Genomic DNA, 23,806 nt, shown 5'->3' with positions numbered 1-23,806 from the left:
GGAGGACTGGGGCCTGGCTAGATTCTCCTGGAGATTCAGCTTCATGAGGAATGCTTTTCCTTAGGAGTATACTGCAATTCTGTTATTTAAAAAAAAAAAAAAAAGTTTCTGGGTTGCTGGCATATTTTCACCTTATGTTAAAAATGTAGCTATCCTTTGCTTATTATTCATGCATTGTAATGTGAAATTTATTCATTCACTTTACAGATATTTAGAAAGGCACAGTGGTTAATTGCATAGGCTCTTTCTGCAAGTTAGAGACTGCAATCTTAGGCCAGTTACTTAATCTTTCTAATCATGTTTAAAAAATATAAAATGAAAGATAATAATAGTATGTACCTTGGGGATTGTTCCAAGGATTAAATGAGATTTTGCATGTAGAATACTTAAGAAGAATTCAATGAATGCAAGAGTAGTAATAATAGTAATGGCAGATAATAATGTTACTATGTGCCAGGCTCTGTGTTAGCGTTCTTGCCATATAGGATCTGCCTTTATAGTTTACATATCACTTTCAGCATACATATGGCCTTACTTTTTTTTTTTTTTTTTTTTTTTGAGACGGAGTTTCACTCTTGTCGCCCAGGCTGGAGTGCAATGATGCGATCTCAGCTCACTGCAACCTCCGCCTCCTGGGTTCAAGTGATCCTCCTGCCTCAGCCTCCTGAGTAGCTGGGATTACAGGTGCGTGTCATCAAGCCTGGCTAATTTTTGTATTTTTATTAGAGACGGGGTTTCGCTGTGTTGGCCAGGTTGATCTTGAACTCCTGACCTCAGGTGATCCACCTGCCTCAACCTCCCAAAGTGCTGGGATTACAGGCATGAGCCAGCGTGCCCGGCTGGCCTTAAGTTTTTTATTCCAATTTTGGTGGAACTTTGCTCTCTATTTGGTCCGACCCAGGTACCCCACTGCCAGAGGTAGTAAGAACAGGTAGGACTTTGCAGACTGGGCATTATCCTGGCACCCACGTGGCAATGGTTTCCTGCCTCCTGTAGTGCTGTTTTCCTGTTGGAGCTTTCCCCACTTCTGAAGGACTGCCTGCAGTTCATGCATCGGGGCCTGTAATTACAGAGCAGAATATCCAGGGCTGTGAAGACCGGGCAGTCTCAAAATTAGTTTATGCATAATGGATAATAGGAGGCTGTTTTTAAGTGTAACTCATTTGGTGGGTTGGCAGATCATGACTTCCTTTTTGATATGTATTATTTATTTATTTTATAGCAAGATGAGGACAGAAGGCTGGGGAAGTCATTTGGCGCAGCTCTTCTAGACTATAGCTCAGACTTAGCAATTTACATTCAGTAATCTCTTGGTCATTTAGCCACAGATAATTTGTCATGGTTTGTTTTAGCTGTTGTGATATTGATATTTATTATGCAAATTGTATTTCCTACATCTTATTGTTCTGCATTCTATGAATACTTAAATTATTATAAACCTTTACACTTAATATGGCTCGTCCTTCAATTTGAAGCTTGAGCAACAGAGGGTCAGAGCGCACACGATCTTCTAGAGGGGAAGAAAATAAGTAATTAAAAAGCAGACAAACAAGAGAGCCGACTGCCTGGTTGAAAATAAAGCAAAGAGAATTTCGGGGAGGGAGAGTGAGTCTGGAGATGCAAGTCGCTTTAGCAGGACAGGCTCTCCCAGAGACACGGGAAGCTCGGAGCACCTGTTGGTCCCCAGCTTCCTTAGGAAGGGCTGGGGGCGCAGAGGAGGAGTGAGAGGGTTTGAGCCCCGAAGGAGAACACGGCAGACCCTGCCTTCACCACATTCCCTCTCCCCAACTCCCAAGACTCCCGCTCTTCACCTGAAGCCTTGACTGAATAATTTTTTCCGTTGTTGTGTAATCTTAAATATCTAATATTACAAATATTTCACACATATATTCAACACACGCCTATATATTAAAACCAGGGAGGAGACCCTCGACAAGCAGAGGAGCCTGAGCATACCCTCCTCGATCTACCCTTCCCGAGATTCTGCCGCAACGAGACCACTGGAAAATCTCGGAACCCGACTCTACGGCTGCCTTCTCCAACTATCCCCGAGTCTACCGCTAGGCTGTTGAGCGGGCTCTCCCGCTCCGCCGGACGTGCAAAGCACGCATGCACTTCTCCCAGATTGTTTTGTCAATCCGGGGACCTGCATTCTTACTCTCCACTCCCGCACAGCCCCCGTTCCCAAAGATCTATTCCTTCGGTGCAAGGTGAGTGACGGAAATTTGCAACGTCTGGTTCGCTAGGCCATTTGCACTCGGTATGCGGGACAGAGGACCCTCTAAGGGAGATTCTCTAGTCGTCGGTCTGATACAGCGATTGCTATAAACATTCCTAATAAAGGTGTACAAGAAGCTAGACCCGCCCCCTGGAGCCCGAGTCCTTGCACGCCAGGCGCCCGGGAGAACACTTTTCCCTTGATCCGGGGAAAGCAAAACCGAATTTTAACATAAACATATTTGCATATGCCCCTCCCCTTGGCCCCGCCCCTAGGTGGTGCGGGCGCGCCGCCGAACGCCAGCGCCAGGGGGCGGGGTGGGGGAGGGGGCGAGGCCCTCCGAGAGCCGGGTTGGGCTCGCGGCGCTGTGATTGGTCTGCCCGGACTCCGCCTCCAGCGCATGTCATTAGCATCTCATTAGCTGTCCGCTCGGGCTTCGGGGGCAGCCAACGCCGCCAGTCTGAGGCAGGTGCCCGACATGGCGAGTGCAGTGCTGCCGAGCGGATCCCAGTGTGCGGCGGCAGCGGCGGTGGCGGCGGCGGCGGCGCCTCCCGGGCTCCGGCTCCGGCTTCTGCTGTTGCTCTTCTCCGCCGCGGCACTGATCCCCACAGGTAGGTGTGGGCACCGGCCGGTTGGCCCCTAAATCTCCCAAGGCACCCCAGTAGCCGTAGCCACAGAGGGGGGAAACGTTTCCATGACAACCTCTCCCCACTTCCTAAATCCGAAGCGGAGGGAGTGTGGAGAGGAAACTCAGGGCTGAGAGGGAAGGGGCTGAGGGGATCTGTGAGCCCCTTCTCCCCTGCCCGGCTGAGTGTGAATGAGAGTCCCCAGGGATGGCTGCACCCACACCTTCTCTCCCCGGCTTGGCGCGGGGTGCAGAGTGGAGTGAGAATGGGGGGCCTGGGGGCTGTAAAGTATGGGGGAAGGGGATGGTTCGAAGACAACCTCAACCCTTCCGGACCCTTCTAAACTCGCCGTTGTCCCCGTAACTTGCAGGTCCTCCCACCTCCCAGGGCTGCCCATTCGCCCCCACCTCTCCAGAGGGCCCCCCCAGTTCTCCATCCCCGAAGCCTCCTGGTGGCTGACTCCCAGCCGCCCGCGGCGTGATTTCTCCCCGGTCCCCAGGACATCCCCAGACTTGTCTGATCTCCCCTGCCCCTTCCCCCAACGCGCTCTGCCTTTCTCCCCTGTCCCCAAACTGCACGCCTCTCGTGTTTCCCTCCGGCCGCTCGCAGCCCTCCGCCCCCTCGGCTCTGCTGCGGGTCTTTTTGGCCCAGCTCCAGGCGGGGAAAGTTCCCCGGCCCGGCCCCGCGGGTGGGGGGGGGCGGCCGCTGTCGCCGCCTCTGCGGGAAGGCGCCGGGAGCCCGCAGCCCGCCCGCCCCACAGCGTCCTCTGCCACGAGTGGGGACACGGGATTTCCCGGCTGCCCGTTCTTTCGGCGGCCCGAGGGTGGCGGAGGGGGCGTCGCGGCCTTTGCGGCCAGGCGGGCACCCTGCGGTTCCTCCGCGCGCCCCCTGCGTGAAGAGCAGTCTTGGGAATTTGCCCAGGGGCGGCTCTGCACGCCCGGTGCCTTCCCTGAAGACACCAAGCACTCGGCTGGAGCCCGATGTGTGGCTGCCCGTGTGCCGGGCGCGTTGGCGCGGTTGGGAAAGAAGAGGGCAGTGTTTGCTTTTGCTAACAAAAGGGAGCTGGAGCTCTTCCCCAGCGGAGAGGCCGGCCGTGCTGCACCCAGCCTCCCTTCGCGCCACCTCGCCGCGCTCGGCAGCTGCGCGGCGTCCCCTGGCCCCTGCTGCAGGCTCCAGGCGGGCGCCGGGACCCAGTGGCACGGGGCCGCGGGGGGACGAGCGGCGATGCAGGAGGGGATGCAGCAGGGCTCTGAGCCTGCAAAGCCCCTCCTTGCAGCTCCAGAGCTGCAGGACCCGGGAGCAACAAGTGGCGGAGGACGCCGAGAGCTCAGCCCCCACCTGCGGAGCCCCAGGCCCGGGCGGGAACAGCGTTGGGGCCACCGTGCCGCTTCGGGGGCGCCTCTCCGCTTGGGCTGTGCCTTTTGTTTACACGCTAGAGGACACACAGTTATGTAAACACCGCAGGAGACACGCTGTAGGAGACGGGGGATGTGTGGGGGTGCTAGCTTGAGATTTGGGGGACGCCTGGTTGGCTGCTTGCCCCCAAAATAGGCTTGCAAAGGAGCTCGGCTTGGGGAACCTATTGGGGGGGCGTCTGGCAGCAGCGTCAATTCTAGCGCTGAGGGTTTTTTCTTCCATGCCACTGTCTCCGGATGTTGTTTATGTGTTTTTCCTCTGTGAATTCTTAATTTATGAGTTACGAGATAATTGGGTTCACCCGATGCCGGTGTGGTTACAACTTCATTTCAGGTGATGCCTCTGACTGGATGGGTTCAATAAAATGTTCCTGAAAGAGATCCCTCGTGCATTGTAAAAAGCGCCAGTGTCAGTTAAACGTGAGCGTGAGTAAAGGCTCGGTAACTGGCGCATAATAGAGGCAACAATAGACTTGTATTGGCTGCAAAAAAAAAAAAAAAAAAAAAAAAAAAAAAGCCGGGGGGCGGTGGAAAGCTGTGGTCGGGGATATTGCCTTTTGACTAAAAATGGGAGTCGTGCAATGACGCTTGGCAGCAGAAGTAGGATTAGATTATGCCTTCCCTGTCAAGACTGCTCATTGAAGGCACCGGGTAGTAGCAACGGTACTATATTTGTAACTATCTCGCGGTGAGAAGTTGCCTTCCCTACGAGGGATATATGCTGACTTAGGAGCGGTCTGGAACTCAACCGTCCATGTCAAAGCTACATGAAAATTCTGTTGCCAGTTACCATGGAAGCAGCTTCTTGCTCTTGTGTACATCCCTGTTTGTATGCTGGTTATCAGATTGTGTTCAAATTAGAAAGTAATTGGGTTGGATTTGTAGTGAGGGGATGAGATGACTTTCTTGATTTTTTTTCTCTTAATGCATATATATATATATATATATATATATATATATATATATATGTATATTTCGTGGTGAGTTTGAGAGGAGGTCTTGGCTCATTCCGGGGTCCCATACCCCAGGGGTAAATTTCAGGTGGGCGCCAAGGGACTTTTCCTCCTCAGTTCTCTGTTTAAGCTTTCTCAGAGGCCTCCAGTTCCCACTCCCAGGGTTAAAGAAACCTGTTGGTACATCTTACTTCATTAGGCTTGTTTCGTTTACATCCTTGCTGGAAAAGCGAATTAGGACCATCGTGCGTGGGTCCTGGTTCTGTTTTCTCCTGTAACTGAAGCCATCCATCCCCCGCAGAAAATCTCCTCTCATTTCTCCTATGATGTTTGGATGAAATGGATGTTAATGAAATGCAGCAAAAATGGTTTTTTTTTTTACGTTCAAGGTGCATGCATGATGTTGTTTAGGATCCCGAGTGAACCAGTAGCTGATCACCCCCCTCTTATCATTTTCAGGATTAGAGAAGATGGCTGGTGGATGGGGGGTTTATGGTGGTGATGGGAAGGAGGGGGGCTGAGTTTTGCTTGCTTTGGCCTGTTGGGGCTTGCAAACCGGGGATAGAGACTTCACAAAAGTGCCGCCCTGTTATTGTTGCCTTTCCCTGCATCAGACTGAATAGCCGCAGGAGGGACTTGCACTTGTCTGTGATAGATTTGATAAAATATCCCTCATTAATGCCACTTTATATTTACAGTGTGTCACTGGAGACGCACAAGGCTTCATTTAGTGACTTGTGTGACGAGACAAGCTTGCATTATTTGCCTGGGACGTTTTGGAGGAACAAGAGACCCATTGAGCAATCTTTTGAAATGAACAAATACGAAAAAGGGGGGAATAAAAGAGCAGGCAGTTCTCTGGAACAAAGAGCTTTATTCATATGGATGTTGTACATGCTTTATCCAGTTTTCCCCAATGGCCCTCCTGGTAAAGGGGAGTGGGACAGGGAAGACGCCAACAGGCAGGACACTTTCGTTTCCTCTCTCACTTCCTGACTTCATATTCTTATCGGAGTTGGTCCCCGGCTCACTGCCTGCCCATCTCTCTCTACACTCTCTAAAATCCCAGAAGGTAACGGATTCCTGGGTCTCCAAAGAGAGACTGTGAAATCCTTTCTCCCAGCTCTAAATTTCAACAGAAGACAATGCTAGCTACCTGTTGAGGTTGATGTCGTTGGAGGATATATTGGTTGAAGAGAAAGAGATGTCACTTTTCTATGATATGTGTCAAGAAGTGGTTGATAGTGAATGTCAGATTGGTAAGATGTCTTGCAATTATAACATTAGCCTTATTATTTATTTGGAAAGAAATGCTGTGAAAACCAACATCCAAAAATTGTATTCTTATTGATGGTGCTCTTGGAGTTTTTAGTGACTTTTTCCCACATCTGGTACATTTTAGTCTCATACATAAGTGAATTTTTATTATTCCTAGGCCTATATTGCTAAATGATTTTTTAGGCTTTAAAAATTGATAAGATTGCTATGAATATAAACTGTCTCATTATCTTGGGGTTTCTGTACGTGACATTTTAATGCCTAATTGGTCACTTAGAATTTACATTTTAAAAATGATTGTGTGTGTGTGTGTGTGTGTGTGTGTCTGTTTTTAGCAAAAAGTGCATTTTGATGTGGGGATTCTCTTAAATTGGGCCAAACTAATCAATGCTATAATTTGAATGGAAATTTATCAGCAGATGAAGAAAATTCAAAATAAATCCAAAGGATTCAAATGCTGTATATTTTTCTTGGGAAGAATAGTTCTGACCATTATGCTGGGCATTTTTAACTGAAAATCCAGCACAGAAAGGAGAAATCACACAGCGACATCTGTTGCAGAATTGAAAATTTGCTGCTTTGAGTTGGAAGCAATTAGTCCCATATAAGCACCTAATGGTATCAGTGTGTGTGTGTTTGTGTGTATGTATAAGTACCGATACAAATACATACATATACATACTTATATGTACATATATATGCACAGTATACAAAAACTTGCCCACATACAATATTCATATTCACATTAAAAATTATTTAATAGAAAATGTAACATTTTGGGACTAAAGCTGGTTTTAAAAATATTACCTTTTGAGGAATTAGAGATTCTTATAATCATAGATTTTTTGAGAGGGGAAAGATATTAGAAATCATCTGGTGAAATCCCATTTTGAAGTAAAGTAGCCGAAGGCCAGGGAGGGAAGAATCTTACTCTGCAGTTGAACTAAGGCTAGGTTAGCGACAGATCCTGGAGAGGGACAGATCCCTTGATGTCCAGCCAGTGGACCTTCTGTTCCGCCTCCTGGCAAGGATGCCTGGTCAGAGATATGGATCATGAATAGACACTATTTTGGCTAAAAATATTTTGTATTTTGAAGGCAGCAAGATTAATTGTTGCTCTAGGTAATAAACCCATGGATCAGAGGAGTGACCTCTGGGAAGAAAGGACCAGTTCTTGGTAATGTTGTCTTTGGTGTTGACAAATGATCCTGAAACCTCTGGAATTTATTTGGCAGCCGCAACAGAAATGTCATCCAAAGCACCTTCATAGGGGAGAAATCTGGATTTGTGTCATTGGAATAAGTCTGATACGCAAAAACCAGGCTTCGGAAGGCTCAGATTTAGATTTCTACAGTTTTTTATTTGTCTTTTCAAGGATTAATATTAGCAGTAGAACTGGTTCTGTATAACTAGGGAAAAAAGGAAATGTTCTTAAGTCAAGAACAAGAACAGAGCTTGATTTTCTTACCAGGAACTTCTTTTCATGAAGCCAAGAAAAAGCTGAGAATATTTTTTTGTTGTTTTTTAAAGAAAAAGAAGTTTTATTTTCGAAGGATGACTTTTTTTTACATTGATCAGATTTTTCTTTTTTCCCATTTTATTATGGAAAATTTCAAATATATATACAAAGTGGGAAGAATACCATATTTAACCATGCATGCAAATCACCCAGTTTCAATAATTATCCACCCCTGGTCGCTCTATCCCCTCTGTGCTTCCTCCTTTCCTCAGATTACTTTAAATAAATCCTGAACATCCTATCATTTCTTCCATAATTACTTTTAGAATGATTTCTAAGATATAGCCCCTTTTTTTCCACTCCTCATCACAGTATTATTATCTGGCTGTACGCACAGTATTCTCACCTGGATGTACCGAATTTTTGCCTTAGCTTTACTGAGGAAGAAAGAATGAAGGCTTGTTGCAGTTGGTGAAAGCAAAGGCAGAGACCAGAGAAGCTACAGCACGATTATTGCTTCCACTGAGGAGACCTTCTCATATAGTTTGGTTTATTTTGAGCAAGGTTTTGTTTGGATCGGATAAGATGAGTTTTATTGTTGTGCAAATACAGTTGTGTAAATATGCAGTAATTGTAGCTAGTCCCTCAACTGTGGTGTGCGCTGGAAAGCACCGTTGGCGAGATTGGCCATTTCCAATTGTTCCCATAATGATTACCCTCCATATGAGGACTTCTGTAAGAAATGCTCATGTTAGTTTGATGACTGTGAGATATCCCATTCGTATATTTATCTTTAAAGGCCTCCATGGTATAAATACCTTTGCATTTTGTGAATATATTGCTTAAAATAAAAATGTCTCTTCCCATTTCGAACTGGCTAAGTGCTAATTTCAGCCGCTATTCTGTAACTGAAGTGATCACAAAATGCGTTTGGTGTGGGAAACTCATGCATCAAGCTGTAAGTATTTGGGCCTTATTTTTGTGGGATGGTAGTGAAGGATGGTGGGGAGAGAAAAGGTTACTACGTTTACTTCTTAATATTTGCTCCATTGATTTAAAATGTGAATTTTTAATTTCAGCTAGAAATGTTGGAATGCTTCAGTGTTAATTTCTAAAAGTCTTTGGTTTTTCTGAAAATTGTTCCATTTTCCAAGGTTCATGAAATGTGAGGTGTTTTTTTTTTTTTTTTTTTTTTGAGGCTCTTTCTCAAAAATTTCATTAAATGTGGACTATAAATCTGAAGCATTTAACATTTGGTATTTTTGTTTCCAGACAAACAGGGAATTATGCATGAGATGATTTTGAGGGGTCCAAATGGCCCTGGCCAGGTGAAAACCTGCCCCCTGCACCGCCCCCTCTGAGTTGACCAGGGCACAAGAAAAGCACAAAGGAATGCCTACATTCACGATTTGGGGAGCACCACCAAAATCGAATAAAAAGCCTTAGTTTGGAAACCATCAATGAAGGAAGGAACCCACTGGAATGTTTGTAATTACAAGTGGCACCTCCTTGTTTAAATTTCAGAAGCCACAGTTTCTTTTTCAGAGATTTAAATTGCAGGCTCTAGCCAGCAGCTGCTGTTGTGGTTAATGGGCAGTTTCTCTTTGAAGATCTTCCAAGTGCTGGTTCTCAAAAGCTTTGGTGCAGTTGGCCTTGAACTAGGGTTAGAAAAAAGGGCAATGTAGGTATTTATACAAATGCACAGCTCAAATGACGTGTGGCCTTTATTATTACTCAAAAGAAACTTGGCGTTAAGGTTGAGAAAAACCCAGCACTGAGAAAAGCCTGTTATGACTGACAGGTATCTTGAATGAGGTGATTATCTTAAGGGAGATAAGGTGGGAGAAATTTTTTTAGTAGATGTTTTACTGGAATATAGGCATTTGACCCAACATTTTGATCTAGGTATTTAAAAAATGTTAAATAGGTTTGAAATGAAAGTGCTGTGATATATATTTAAATGCTACTCGGTGTTTGAAGTTGATATTCCAGTGACATAGACTTTTAAAAATGCCTAGAATAAGTATCTTGCTCTTGGCAGACTTCCTTGGGAAGGTAGGTGCTCTGATTCCTCGTCGGCTGTCCAGCACTGGACTGCAGTGTCTAGAGGAGGTGGGAAGAAACTGCCTGAAAACAAAGGGCTCTCCAGTTTCCTGATTCCCATTGTCTGTGCCATATCTCCACTTGGCTGGGATTAACCTAAAAGTTAGCGTTTAAAAAATTTGAACCTTTTATCTTTTTGCAGTAGGTATCAACTTTTCTCAAAGTCTCCATTATTACAAATGACACCATCGACATCCTGGTCTCCAAGGCCCCTAAATTTGGAGTCTTTTTTCCCCTCCTTAGCTTTCCTGCTTGCACTGAAATAAAATGGGCCTGACTGTTTCTAAGTGACATTCTCTGGAAACATCAGTGCCCTCTCCAAACTGTGTTTTGCTAACAGGAGGCTCCTAGCCAGTTCCCCTTACTCTAGTCCTCTGCTAGCTACTGCAATTCTAATTCTTTTCAGGACAGGATCATAACATTTCCCGTTCAGAAACCTAATCTCAAATTCTTACTTCTTGCATCAGATTCAAACTCCACACTGTTTTGTCTTTAGGTTGTTCTTCCTCAATTGCTCTCCCACTCCCTCTCTAATTGCCCTCATTTCTTATTACTTTTCAGCTTAATCCTGATGGGACTGGAAGACTGATGATTCTCCAGTGAAACTGAGGAAGAAAGTGGTTCTGCCTATCAGCCTTCAGCTGGTTACCTTTGCATAAAATACTCTCTTTATCTTTTTTCCCTTAACTGTCTGTCTTGGTTTGTAGGTGTAGGATGGCTGATTTCTCTTTGCCTACATTGAGAATAAACACCTTCCTTTTACATCTTTCATTTTAACTAACACATACTTACCTAAAAGGTACCTCAACCCACATGTTTCTTTCTTGACTTCACAGGTTTATACGTGATTATGTTTCTTGATGCTAAGCCAAACTGTGTTGATATTATGGCCATGATTTTCATGAAAATTTAAAACTTTAGATTGTTGAAAATGTATTGTCTCCATTTGGTAGTTTGTATTTGAATATGGGGATTTACTGCAGCATGAAAATGGTGTAATTGACTTAACAAATTACAAGCTGTCAAAGTAAGACTTTCAGACAAAAAGTGAAGTCGTTTAGAAGTAGGAAGTCTTTTTAAGGGTCACAATCAGAGGGCCTCATGTGGAACTGCTGACTTGTGGTGAATGAGATTGGCGCCTCTGAAGATGATCCAAGAGATACCACCACCTTACAGGAGTATTTGGTGCTTGTGTCTGGTGCGTGTAGTTACCTAGTTACCAGAAAATAATAAATAAAATAAAATAAATCCTAAAAAATCTACCCAGAGAAATGGAAGGGAAGTGCTTTAAAACCCAGGCCTTTATTAGCTAGTGTTTTCAACACGTTTGACTTTGGGAGCAGAGCTGCCTGACTAAACGAAGTTACCGCCATCAGTCACTGCCAGGCCAGCATTGGGACAGGTCTAGGAATTTGGTTACATTTTGCATTTTGGTAGATAACATAGAGGGTGGATTATGACTGGCTCAAGTAACAAAAAAATGAAACCTTTCTTTCTCAGTCTACCTGCTAAATTTGTTATCATAAGGATCTTTTCAAAGCCTTTATCTGGGATCAATATCTGCCAGAGTTCTTCCTTCCTTTTTTCCTTGCCTGACACCCTTCCCTTCAGGGTTCAGTTCTTGCTAGTAGAAAAAGCCTATGTGGCATGATAATACGGTGATTTTAAAAGTTGATTATCTTGAAGTATTTTGGGACAGTTTTGGGGAATGGGTTATGTGGTATGTATTTATTTGGCTCTTTGCTGAATATGTCTGTATAAATCCAGCCTCCTGGATGTTACAAGTCATCCCCTTGATTTCTTCTTCTGAATAAAAAAGGAGGCTTGCTTCATTTTTCTTGCAGAAACCCTTATTTAAACAATGAAAACTTCAAAGATAGGGAGAAAAAAACCAAGTTAATTTAGTACTAAATTACTACTCAAATGGTTTTATCTTTTAAAAGGTTCAAGTAGAGATTAGCTTAAATACACTGAATTTCACTTTTCCTTGTGTCTACATATCTTGTGAGCAAACTTCATCGTGAAGAGCTCTCTGTCTTCTTTAGTTTTGTTAGTAATCACATAATTGTTAGTTGCTGTTTATTTCCCTTTCCTGAAGCAAATCTCTCCATCTCTGGGCCAGGTTGGCAAGCGGAATACCCAGTTAAGGTTACAGGATAGTAAAACCAAGTGCTTTAATCAAACTGCTTACTTTACAAGATGGCAAAAATAAAATAATACATGTGAACACTCTTAAGTAGGAAGTGTTTTCTACCTATTTACCTATCTCTGTTTATCAATCACTTTTATTAAAACAGCAATACCTAGTGGTGGGGGTTATTTCTCTGGCTACGGCTAATAATAATAACTTTTGTAAATCTTCCACATGTTAGGGAATAGTGAAAAAAAAAATACTATGTAAAAAGGATTAATTCAGGATGTACTCAGTCATCTCTAAGGTGAAACTGAAGAACACCGTGACAGCAAGATCCTGACTGGAGTTGAATGTTTTTTGATAAGTGAATGGAATCATCTTGTAGTCTTGGGGAAACTGACAATGATTATAATCTCTAATTGCTGGGTCTTCTAACACAGAAAGGGCATTATTGTTTTACACAATTTTTTATATTTTTATATACTATGTTTAATAAAGAAATGGTGTTTCTGTAGCTAACCCATAAGACATTTGGTAGAAAAATGAACATTTAAAAATGACTTTAAAATTGAGTATCTGCTTTTATACCAGGCACTGTGTTAGGTTCATCTTTGTCTTTCAGAAGGTTCTAGTCTAGTTTTCCCTCAACCTTTATTTCAAAAAATTTCAAAACCACAGGCAACTTGAAAGAAGAATACAATGAATACTTGTATTTACTTTACCTAGATCCATCAACTGTTAATATTTTCCCCATTTGCTTTCTCTCTCTCTCTCTCCAAATAGTATACACACATACTCATTCATTTTTCTTCCCTAAGCCACATGAAAGCACATTGCATCATGATGAATACTTCAGCATGTAGCTCCTAAGAATAAAGACATTTTCCTGGGCACACGCAATACCATTATTACATTAAAATTATCTAGTCCATGTTCAAATTTCCCCAGTTACTTTGTTCTCTCTGCTGCAGAATCTATCAGAGATCACACATTGGATATGGTCTCTAGTCTCTTTTAATCTAGAACCATTACCTTGCTTGCCACCTGTTTTTTCTTTAAGGAGTTTTTAAGTGGTATCTTTTATGGCATTGACATTTTGATGAATCCACCTGCTGCTTTGTAGAATGTTCTGCAGTTCTACAAATTGTTTGATCATTTCCTCATGGTTCAGTTCAGATTAAACATCTTTTGCAAGAGCCCTGCATAGCTGATACTGCCAACTTTCTTGTAACACTGCCTCAGGAGGGACATAATATCAGTTTGCCCTATTACTAGTTTGAGCCCTTGGTTCAAGATATAAATTTAGTTACTGAGTGTAGGTGAATTTATAGAGTTCTCCATTTTTGTCCCTTTATAATTAATAATAACCTTGTGTATACATATCTTGTGAGCAAACTTCGTTGTGAAGAGCCCTCTGTCTTCTTTAGTTTTGAGCCTGAAGATCTTGTTCTCTAATGGCCCTTTACTTAACGGATTGAACAGCATTGATAAATCTTGTCTGAATCAAATATTATGTCAGTGGTTACAAAACTGTGATTTTCTAATTCTCTAATTCCTCTACTTGGGTAGAGGCATTTCTGAATAAAGAAGAGCTTGGCTTCCCTACTCTTCCCTCTTTTTTTTTTTTTTTTTTAAGAAAATTACAATGGGTTCAGTGTGGTGTGTTTAATTACCATCAGATTTGGCCAGTGGGAACCCCTTCAGAGTGGCTCCTGTATCCTTTTAATATATTCTCATTAATTTTTAAGCTCTTTTGTATTTCATGTCACAAGAAGATATCTATGTTTACATTGTATTTTCCCTGCCCCCATACCTGGAATCGGTTATTTCTCCAAGGAGTCCTGGTTCCTTTTAGTCAAAGAATGATATTTAGACAGCAGATATCTAAGAATTGTGCTCATTGCTACTGACTTGTCATTGTTTCTAAACTTTTCAGTGAGCAAACAAGGATATGTGTGTGTATAAAATATCCTTTGTCTCAAAAAAAGTTATATGTGAATTTTCAGCTGCATGGGGGTAGGGGCCCTGTGTTCAAGGGTCAACTGTGTGAGTGCATTTTAAAAATATTTATTCATTTAAATCACAATGTCATGCTAATACATTCAATTCCAGTCTAACATCCGAGGGTACTTTCTCTCCATCTCTCATTCCTTATTTGTGTTTTCTTTCTCCCATGGTGAAAACTCTGTTTCCCAGTGACAGCAACGTCTTTTTAGTACAAAATAGTTTTGGAATTACTCCACCAAAACCATTGTAGACAACAAATCTACCAGGTAGAGTGCAGGATTTTTTGCCACTCTTTTTGTCTTTAAAATAGATCCCACTGAGGGTAGATGAGTATCATGTTCATAAATTTACAGATTAGTTTTTTTGTGTGTGTGTATGTATCAATAGATATACAGTTAGGATCATTTATTTCTGTTTATATTTTGTTTTAATTTCTTTCCTATCATTGTTGATTTATAATTTGAACATATAAATCATTAACGTGGCTCAAAATCAAGACTGTCCATTCTTATTTCGTTCCCTGTTTTTTGTCCCATTCCCACCCAACTTCCTATAGTTGCCAATTCCATACATTTCTTGTATATCCTTTCAATTTTTCCTTTTGAAAATATAATGAGTAGTGTTCTATTCTTTTAAACTTTCACACAGCCTGTGTTAATATCTGCCTATAATATGTATTATTTGACATATCCTAGGTTCTCGTATTTGTTATGATGACCTTCCTCCTCATTTGGCTGTATTTTACTTTAGAAGCCTTTTGTTTTTATTTATTTATTTATTTATTTATTTTTATTTTACTTTAAGTTCTAGGATACATGTGCACAATGTGCAGGTTTGTTACATAGGTATACATGTGCCATATTGGTTTGCTGCACCCATTAACTTGTCATTTACATTAGTTATTTCTCCTAATGCTATCCCTCCCCCTGCCCCTCACCCCATGACAGGCGTGTGATGTTCCCTGCCCTGTGTCCAAGTGTTCTCATTGTTCAGTTCCCACCTATGAGTGAGAACATGCAGTGTTTGGTTTTCTGTCTTTGTGATAGGTTGCTCCGAATGATGGTTTCCAGCTTCATCCATGTCCCTGCAAAGGACATGATCTCATCTCATCCTTTTTCATGGATGCATAGTATTCCATATTATATATATGCCACATTTTCTTAATCCAGTCTACCATTGATAGACATTTGGGTTGGTTCCAAGTTTTATTCCAAGTTTGGGTTGGTTCCAAGTTACTATTTTCACTTTTCTCCCATTTCTTCCTTCCAAGTTCATAGTTTTACTTGGATAGTGGAAGGAATTCATTTTTTTTTTCTTTTTTTTTTTGAGATGGAGTCTTGCTCTGTTGCCCAGGCTGGAGGGCAGTGGTGTGATCTTGACTCACTGCAGGCTCCCCACCCCAGGTTCACGCCATTCTCCTGCCTCAGCCTCCCGAGTAGGTGGGACTGCAGGCGCCCGCCACCTTGCCAGGCTAATTTTTTGTATTTTTAGTAGAGATGGGGTTTCACCCTGTTAGCCAGGATGGTCTCGATCTCCTGACCTCATGATCTGCCCTCCTCGGCCTCCCAAAGTGCTGGGATTACAGGCATGAGCCACTGTGCCCGGCCTTTTTTTCCTTTTAATTCATCAAGTTACTTGCAAGAAAATAAGGACTGCCCTTTTCATACAATATAATGTGTGTCTCTGATATTTAATAACCATGCCTTACCTTGCTTCTGATCGGCTATCTTTTTTTAACCCTTCTCCTTATCCAATAAGTTGGCAAATAAATGCCTCAAACCCCAATTCTTCCCACTTTTTTTTTTAAATTGCAGTATAATTTACTTTTAAGTGCACACCCAAGATGTCTTTTGCATTTAAACCTCGGACTATATTCTAAAAGTGCCTCTTGGACATCTCAGTCCAGATGTTCCAGTTATCTCAAATAATATGAATGACAAAACAGCAGTTATATTTAGTGTCTGTATTCATGATCTCATTTAATCCTCACTGTCACCCTGTAGTTACCACTGTTGCCCATTTTACAGAAGAGGAAGAGGAGAGGACAGTAATAGGTCCCTTGTCCAAGAAACACAAATGGTAAGTATCAGAACTAGGATCTGAACTGTATCTATGTTGAAAACCCATAGTTTTAAACACTTAACTGTATTTTCCTAAAATTCAAGATGTCTAAAACTGAACTTCACATCTGTTCTGGCCGGGCATGGTGGCTCTCGCCTATAATCCCAGCACTTTGGGAGGCCCAGGCGGGCGGATCACAAGGCCAGGAGTTCGAGACCAGCCTGGCCAATATAGTGAAACCCTGTCTGTACTGAAAAATACAAAAATTAGCCAGGTGTGGTGGTGGGCGCCTGTAGTCCCAGCTACTCAGGTGGCTGAGGCAGGTGAATTGCTTGAACTTGGGAGGCGGAGCTTGCATTAAGCTGAGATCGCACCACTGCATTCCAGCCTGGGTGACAGAGCAAGACTCTCTCAAAAAAAAAAAAAAAAATCTGTTCTTCCCACATCTCCCTCTATTCCATGTTTCCTATACTGATGAAGGGTACCACCATCCATCCAATAAGTGAAATAAACCTGGGAGTCCTCATAGAGAATTCCCTCCTTTGTTATCATCTCCCCCTCTATTAGCTATAGGTCCTGCCTGTCTTCATTTGACAGATGAGAAAAGTAGACTTACAATGTTATAACAGCCCCTCAATTGTTTCATTTACTGCTAGCCTCATTCCTTGTAATGCATCCTTAACGCTGATTCTAGAGGAATCTTCCTAAAATACACCTTAGATGTCACTTTCTTGCTCAAAACTTTAAATGTTTTTCTTGGCACCCTAAAGGTGAGGCTTACCCTCTTTCAGTGTGTCCTGCACAGTGTCCTTCATGCTTGGCCTCGCCGGTTCTCCACACCGTTGTTCTTGCTTTAGGACTACCAGAGTAAATGTGTCCTAGATGCACCACGCTGTCCCATGCCTCTCTGCTTTTTATATGCTGCCTCCTCTACCTGAAGCACCTTAATGTATATGGCTAGTTCCTACATATCTCTCAAGATTCACCTCAAGCGCTGCATTCTGCAAGGAAACTTCTGTGATTACTCAGGCTGGTTAGGTATCTTTTCTTTGAACCCTTCTTCTGTACTTCCCTAAGGGCTACTCCTAACTTATCTTCCTCCTTCCTATCAGACAGACTTCTCTGAATGGCCTGAGTCTCTTCTCTATGCCCGCTACACATTTTGTCCAACTTGTTTCCACCAATGGAAATGTCCTATCCTCATACCTTCCATGTAGGCATATTTAAATTCCATGCATATGTAAGGACCGAAGTCCAGTGTTTTTAAGTCTTACGTAATTTCTCAGCTTGAATATGTTTTCCTTTCAACTTCTATTACAACTGCTCTAACCATTTCATGACATTTAACATTTTTTTACACAATTTGATTTCTAATATGTATATATCCTATCCTTTTCATTTCTTATAAATACTGGTTGTTGGGATACAGAATATGCCAAGGCCTTAGTGTCTATGAATTTAATTTAGTGGTGGTCTTATTATCAGCTTTTTTAGGGCTATAATTCTTAGTTGAAGTTGTTTGTTCTCCCATAATGAATGAAGAGCTATCAACGTGCCTGACTCTTTTGTATCTTGAAGGAATGACTTCTAGTGTGTTTGTTCATACTTGGTTGTTGGGCAATCATTAGAGAGATTTAGTCTAGCAGTCCAGATAAGAGAATCTCTTTCCATTTATTTAATCACTTCACAGTCCTGGGATACCTAGACTTTGAGTCATTGCTGAGGCTATATCGTCACTTTAGAGTTGAAGCAACAAACCAAGAAACTTATATCTGAGGTCATCTGTTCCTCTTCACCTCAGCTTTCAAGAGAGGCTTGTCTTAAAACTGAGATATATATATTCTTAGAAGAGGCATAGTAACATAGGGAAATTTAAACCTCAGGGTAACAGTTTTCCTTGTACAGTGATAAAGATGTATGTGGAGTCAGTGGCTACAGGATCAAAAAATAGATCACGGTAATCGGATCAAACCTGAGAAATGGCTTGTTGCTGTGTTTAAAAAAATGACATGGGTAAGGCAGTCTGTTTTGTGGCGATGCTTCCACTATTTGTGTGACTATACAGTCTGTGAAATAGGACTGGCAAAGTTAAGCTTATAAAGTTAATTGCCTACAACTGATCTAGCTTTAAACAGAAAGTAGGTTTCCTTTTGGTCTTGTGTAGAAGAGGGGAAAGATTTCATGTGTAGGCAGAGAGAGTATGTGTTTGCTAACATTACCTTTTAATTTAGGAGAAGTTTGGAGTTTGTTCTTTCCTGTGAATATAGAGGTGGAACCACTCTAACCAGAGTTTATTGCTGTAATATTTTTTAAATGCATTTGTAACACTGATATATCTGTGACCTTGTGAAGGAGTTTTTGAGAGGAGGGGGTGGCAAGCCCTTTTTCTCACTGTCATAAGTGATGCCTACTCAATAACTCTAACTTCCTGACATTGGGAGGGGGAGGAGGGCCTCTCATAACTTGTTTTTGTATGGCTTAGTTCTAAAGTGTTCCCTTCATAGTCACATCATCCATTTAGACTTCCCTTTTCCCTGCCTAAGGCTTGCATCCAGCCTAGTCTGTGTTTGGTACTTTAAATGCTTTGAATTATGGAGAATCGTAGTATTTTATCGATGCGTCCCTTGTAGCTATATAGCTCTATATTGTCTTAGGTTACACAGCTTGCATTTCTTAGGCATTGTGAGTGGATTATTGCAATTAGTTGAAGTTTTGAGAGGAATGCTATGTCTTCCTTGATTTCTACCAAGTGCCATATTCTTTTTCTTGGTAGATTTTTTTTTTTTTTTTTTTTTCAGGGATTGCCTTTTAAAGGACCTTTTAAGTTAGAGGCATTAACCTTTCTTTCCATCATAACTCTCAGCAGATATATGTTTTTCAGCATGACCTACTGTCAAGTAAATAATGATTTGATGGCAATGTTCAAGAAAAATTGTATCTTTGAAATACAAATTTTTGTCAGTGTCTTAATGTATAGTATATGATTGGTATTATCCAAGAAGGAGAAAAGATTAATCAATTTCTTCTAGAATTAAGTGGCTAATGCTTCAAGCATCCTATTTAAAAACAATTACATGTAGGTCCTGTCGGCAGGATTGCTTATTTCATTATTCTGGTTATTTGCATGAAAACAAGTTGATGATTCTTTAAATAACCGCTGTTCAGTTTTCTTTTCCTTTTGAATTATTATTCCTCAAGCATTATATTCCATTCATGCAACAGCATGAATCAGATCTAGAAAGTTATAATTTCAGACTAAGGTAGTAGCAGAATTTTTTTCACCTTTTTTAACCAAAAATGATCTCCCATTTTCATATTAATTTACCTGTGATTACATCTCTTTATCCTTGTTTCATAAGGTGAGTGCATAGAGTTATGTTTTAATAGAATATTTTTCAAGGTTTTAGGATTTTTTTAAATGAGGTCATCACCTTCAAGATTTTGACCTGAACTTTTCATGAACTAAAGGAGCAAGAAAAAGATAAATTTTTTAAAAAGATGAATATATAATGTACTTATAATGGAATAACTGATCGAAGTTAAATTCATTTGATAACGTTTATCTGGTGCTAGTTCCCAAAGCACTCTACCATTTCAACAAGAGAAATTCCATGTTCATACATTGGGTCTCCCCCATAAGATTCTCTTTGAAAAAAGTGTTTAACTTTTTTTAAAAAAGGTTTAAAAACCACTGGACTTAACAGAATGAATCTTTCAATTTCCAAACAACAAGGCTGGAGCAAATGAAGCCTGGTTTACTGGGAGAGCACATCAGGGCTAAGACCAAAGCCATAGGCAGTAACAAAGAATACTTATTTGCCTGACCTTTCCTCTCTTCCTATTCTCCTTGGGGTTCTGGAAGGTGTGGCTGTGGCCACAGCAGAGAACTGGTTCAGGAGCTGAGATTTCAGATCATGGGCACCTGTATCTTTCCATTAGAGGGATATAAAGGAGGGAGCTAGCCTGGAGTTGGGATGCCTAGAAGGCTTTCCATTTAAACAAAGTCTTGAAAATATGGGAAGGATTGCTATTGAGAAAGAGGTGAGAAGGAAAGGCATTCCATGTTGAGGAGAACCATGTGAATAAAGGCTTACAGGTAGGAAAACTAAAATGGCTAGTGAGAGATGGGATTAGCAAGAGATAGTTTGGGGCCAGATTGTGGAAAGACTTTGAATGTCAGGTTTAAATTAAATTCAAGGCCAGGCACTATGGCTCATGCCTCTAATCCCAGAACTTTGGGAGACCTAGGTAGGAGGATTGCTTGAGCCCAGGAGCTTGAGACCAGCCTGGGCAACATAGTGAGACCCCATCTCTACAAGAAATAAAAAAATTGCCTGGTGATGTACAACTGTAGTCCTAGCTACTTGGGAGGCTGAGGTGGGAGGATTGCTTGAACCTGGGAGGTGGGGGCTATAATGAGCTGTGATTGCACCACTGCACACCAGCCTGGGCAACAGAGTGAGACCCTGTCTCAAAAAATAAATAAATACATAAACAAATAAATAAATTCAAGAGGTCATTGGGGAGTCTTAAATTTTTTGAACAGTGAAGTAACATCAGGTTGGTTTTTTAGGAATATGAATCCTGCAATGATAAGAAATTGAGAGGTTCATGAGTCCTACAATGATTAGAAATTGAGAGGATCTTCCATTAGAAATGGAGAGATTGGTTAGGGGTATAATAGTTCAAGTAAGACAACAAAAACTTGAATTAGGGCAGTGAAGGAAGAATAGGAGGTAGAATGGAGCCGCCATTGATGGCTGACTAGAGAATGGGGATTGAGGGAAAACAAATAATAGAAATGAAGGTGTGCTTTGATTTTGGACTTGAATGACTAGGAGAATGACTACTCTAATGAACAAAAATGTAAATGTTATATGTGGGTTTAGTAAGGGAATGCAATGAACTTGGTTTTGGATATGTTAAACTTGAGTTATCACTGGAACATTCAGGTAGAAATGTTTAGAAAGCAGTTTGAAATAAGAGTTTAGTAGAAAGGTTGAGAGCAGCACTACAGATACAGATTTGGAAGTCATCTGCAAAGAGATGTGTCTTAGTCGTTTTCACACTGCTGGTAAAGACATACCCGAGACTGGGTAGTTTATGTAAAGAAAAAGAGGTTTAATGGACTCGCAGTTCCATGTGACTGGGGAGGCCTCACAATCGTGGCAGAAGACAAAAGGCACATCTTACATTGCAGCAGAGAAGAGACAGAATGAGAGCCCAGTGAAAGGGGTTTCCCCTTAGAAACCACCAGATTTTGTGAGACTTACTCACTGACACTTAAACAGTATGGGGGAAACTGCCCCCATGATTCAGTTGTCTCCCACCGGGTCCCTTCCACAACACGTGGGAATTATGGGAGCTACAATTCAAGATGAGATTTGGGTGGGGACACAGCCAAGCCATATCAAGATGATAGCAAAAGTTTTACATTATGCTTTTATTCAGTTACTTGTTTAATACACATTTATTCAAAGGCCCAGTGTGTGCCAATCATTGTATTAGGTGCTGAAAACAGGCAGAAGTGTATGAGAGATCCTTAAGGGGTGCTGCAGAGAGGTTGAATCTTAAGGAAGGTGTGTTGGTAACAAAGAGCCTGTGATGAATGCCAGAAAGGACTAGTCAGAGGACTGGAAGTTAAAGTTGTGGAAGAAGGAGGGAGTCAGTACCAGGTGGAAGATGGGCAGGATTGGTGTGGGGTGAAGTCCTGTTAACCAAGGTGCAAAAGAGTCATTGAAGGTGAGAGTATTGTCTTGAAAGTGAATGAACTCTGGGGAAGAGGTTATTTAAGCAAATGGATTCGACTTAGAGATTTAGCCAGTCACAAAGCTAGGATATGGCAACACCAGAACCAGATTCCAGGTTTTTTTTTCTTTTCTTTTTTTTTTTTTTGAGACAGAGTCTCACTCTGTTGCCCAGGCTGGAGTGCAGTGGTACAATCTCGGCTCACTGCAAGCTCTGCCTCCCGGTTCTGCGCCATTCTCCTGCCTCAGCCTCCCGAGTAGCTGGGACAATAGGCGCCCGCCACCACGCCCAGCTAATTTTTTGTATTTTTAGTAGAAATGGGGTTTCACCGTGTTATCCAGGATGGTCTCAATCTCCTGACCTTTGTGATCTGCCCGCCTCGGCCTCCCAGAAGTGCTGGGATTACAGGCATGAGCCACCGCGCCCAGCCCAGGTTTTTATATTGGAGTCCATTTCTCACTATAGCATACCAGTATGCCAAATTGTGTCTTTACCATGGTATAGGGAACTAGAAAGAGCCAGTTTAGCCTGTCCATATTACTTAAAATGTTTAATTAAGATACTTGAAGTTGTTGAATACAGAGAAACTTAATAAACCTCACGACTATCCTTGTATTTCACGTGACCAATGGCAGCTTTGGCAGGCTTAAGCATGGAGGGAGGATAGATGGAAGCTGTTTTTCTGGACATGTGCAGCTTTTAGCAAGTACCGCCAGAGAACAAAAACAAATCCTAGTGTAGCACAGGGAGCACTTTCCGGATGGCAGGAAGAATCTAGGTCAGCTTAATGGCAACTCCTGTTCTTTAGGTAGATTAATGTTTGCCCCCTGGTTTTCAGCATGCTGTACGACATCCAGAAAGACTGTGCATGGTTCCTTAGCCCATATTAGTTAGTATGGGGTCATGAATGAAATTGACGTGTGGGAGCCTTTTGATTTACAGTTGAGTAGAGAGTGTAGCTCAGGCCTAATATGGAAACATGCTGAGTTATAGTCTGCATTTTCTTAACTCCTTTATGTAAAGGACACATCCTTGTGGACATTTTGCATATTACCTTTAGGAGATGACTGGTCTCCTATGGGTAGGATGACCAAAAGGTGCTCAGTTGATCAGTAGAGCTCTGGAACCTGGGCTGGCTAGTCTAGCATCCTTTTTCTGGCTATGCCGCCAGTGCTGTCTAATAGAACTTTTGTGATGATGGAAATAGTCCATATCTGTGCTGTTCAGTATAGTAACCACTAGTCACGTGTGACTATTTAGTACTTGAAATGTGGCTAGTGTGACTAAGGGGCTGAATTTTTAATCTTAATTAATTTATAGGTAAGTAGCCATGTGTGTTTATCAGCTACCATATAGGGCAGCATAGCTCTAGACTAAAAAACATTTAAAAAGCCAAATTCTCATGCTCATCGGTATTTTTAACTAGTGAGAGGAGGTTGGAAGAGGGTTGAGTTATATTGATATTCGCTCCAAATTTAGTAGGTTTATATTGAACATTGGACTGAGCTATTGTGGGCTTGTGAATTTTTCTCGACTCTGCTCTTGCTTTTCATGTCTAAAAGCCTTTGGAATATCTTAATAGTCCTTTCCTCATTTGAAGAATTACCCCTTTTGGCCTTAGATGGGTGTAGCTCATCTAGTGCATAGATTAATAGCTCTAGCTTTGTCCTTAGGAAGGTAAATCTTGAAGGTTACTGTTACATGACTCTACTGCCGTATGCCAGTTCACATTGTTATTTTTGTGTGTGTGTGATGCTGAAAGTGAGTGAAATGTGAAAAAAACATTATTCATTTTAAATAGTTT

The 23,806-nt window shown here is 41.9% G+C and overlaps 1 protein-coding gene and 1 long non-coding RNA gene across 8 annotated transcripts in view; both read left to right on the top strand.

Annotated features, from left to right (window-relative positions):
- The first annotated feature begins 2,517 nt into the window (after positions 1–2,517).
- Positions 2,518–23,806, top strand: part of CADM1 (cell adhesion molecule 1) — a 330,708-nt gene continuing 309,419 nt past the window's right edge. For 3 of the 7 annotated variants that reach the window (XM_009247088.4, XM_024254578.3, XM_054523798.2), the window contains exon 1: positions 2,577–2,829. In XM_009247088.4, coding sequence (XP_009245363.1) covers positions 2,697–2,829 — 133 coding nt within the window. In that variant the 5' untranslated portion in view covers positions 2,577–2,696. 7 annotated transcript variants of the gene reach the window in all.
- LOC134759430 (uncharacterized) overlaps positions 10,615–23,806 on the top strand; it is a 32,582-nt gene continuing 19,390 nt past the window's right edge. The window contains exon 1 of the long non-coding RNA XR_010135557.1: positions 10,615–16,272. This is a non-coding gene — a long non-coding RNA (uncharacterized LOC134759430). The remainder of the gene's footprint in view (positions 16,273–23,806) is intronic.

The sequence above is a fragment of the Pongo abelii genome, chromosome 9 (assembly GCF_028885655.2).
Source record: "Pongo abelii isolate AG06213 chromosome 9, NHGRI_mPonAbe1-v2.0_pri, whole genome shotgun sequence".
NCBI classification, from domain to species: Eukaryota; Metazoa; Chordata; class Mammalia; order Primates; family Hominidae; genus Pongo; species Pongo abelii.
The sequence above is the reverse complement of the archived record's forward strand: the minus strand, read 5'-3'. Positions and strand labels throughout refer to the sequence as shown.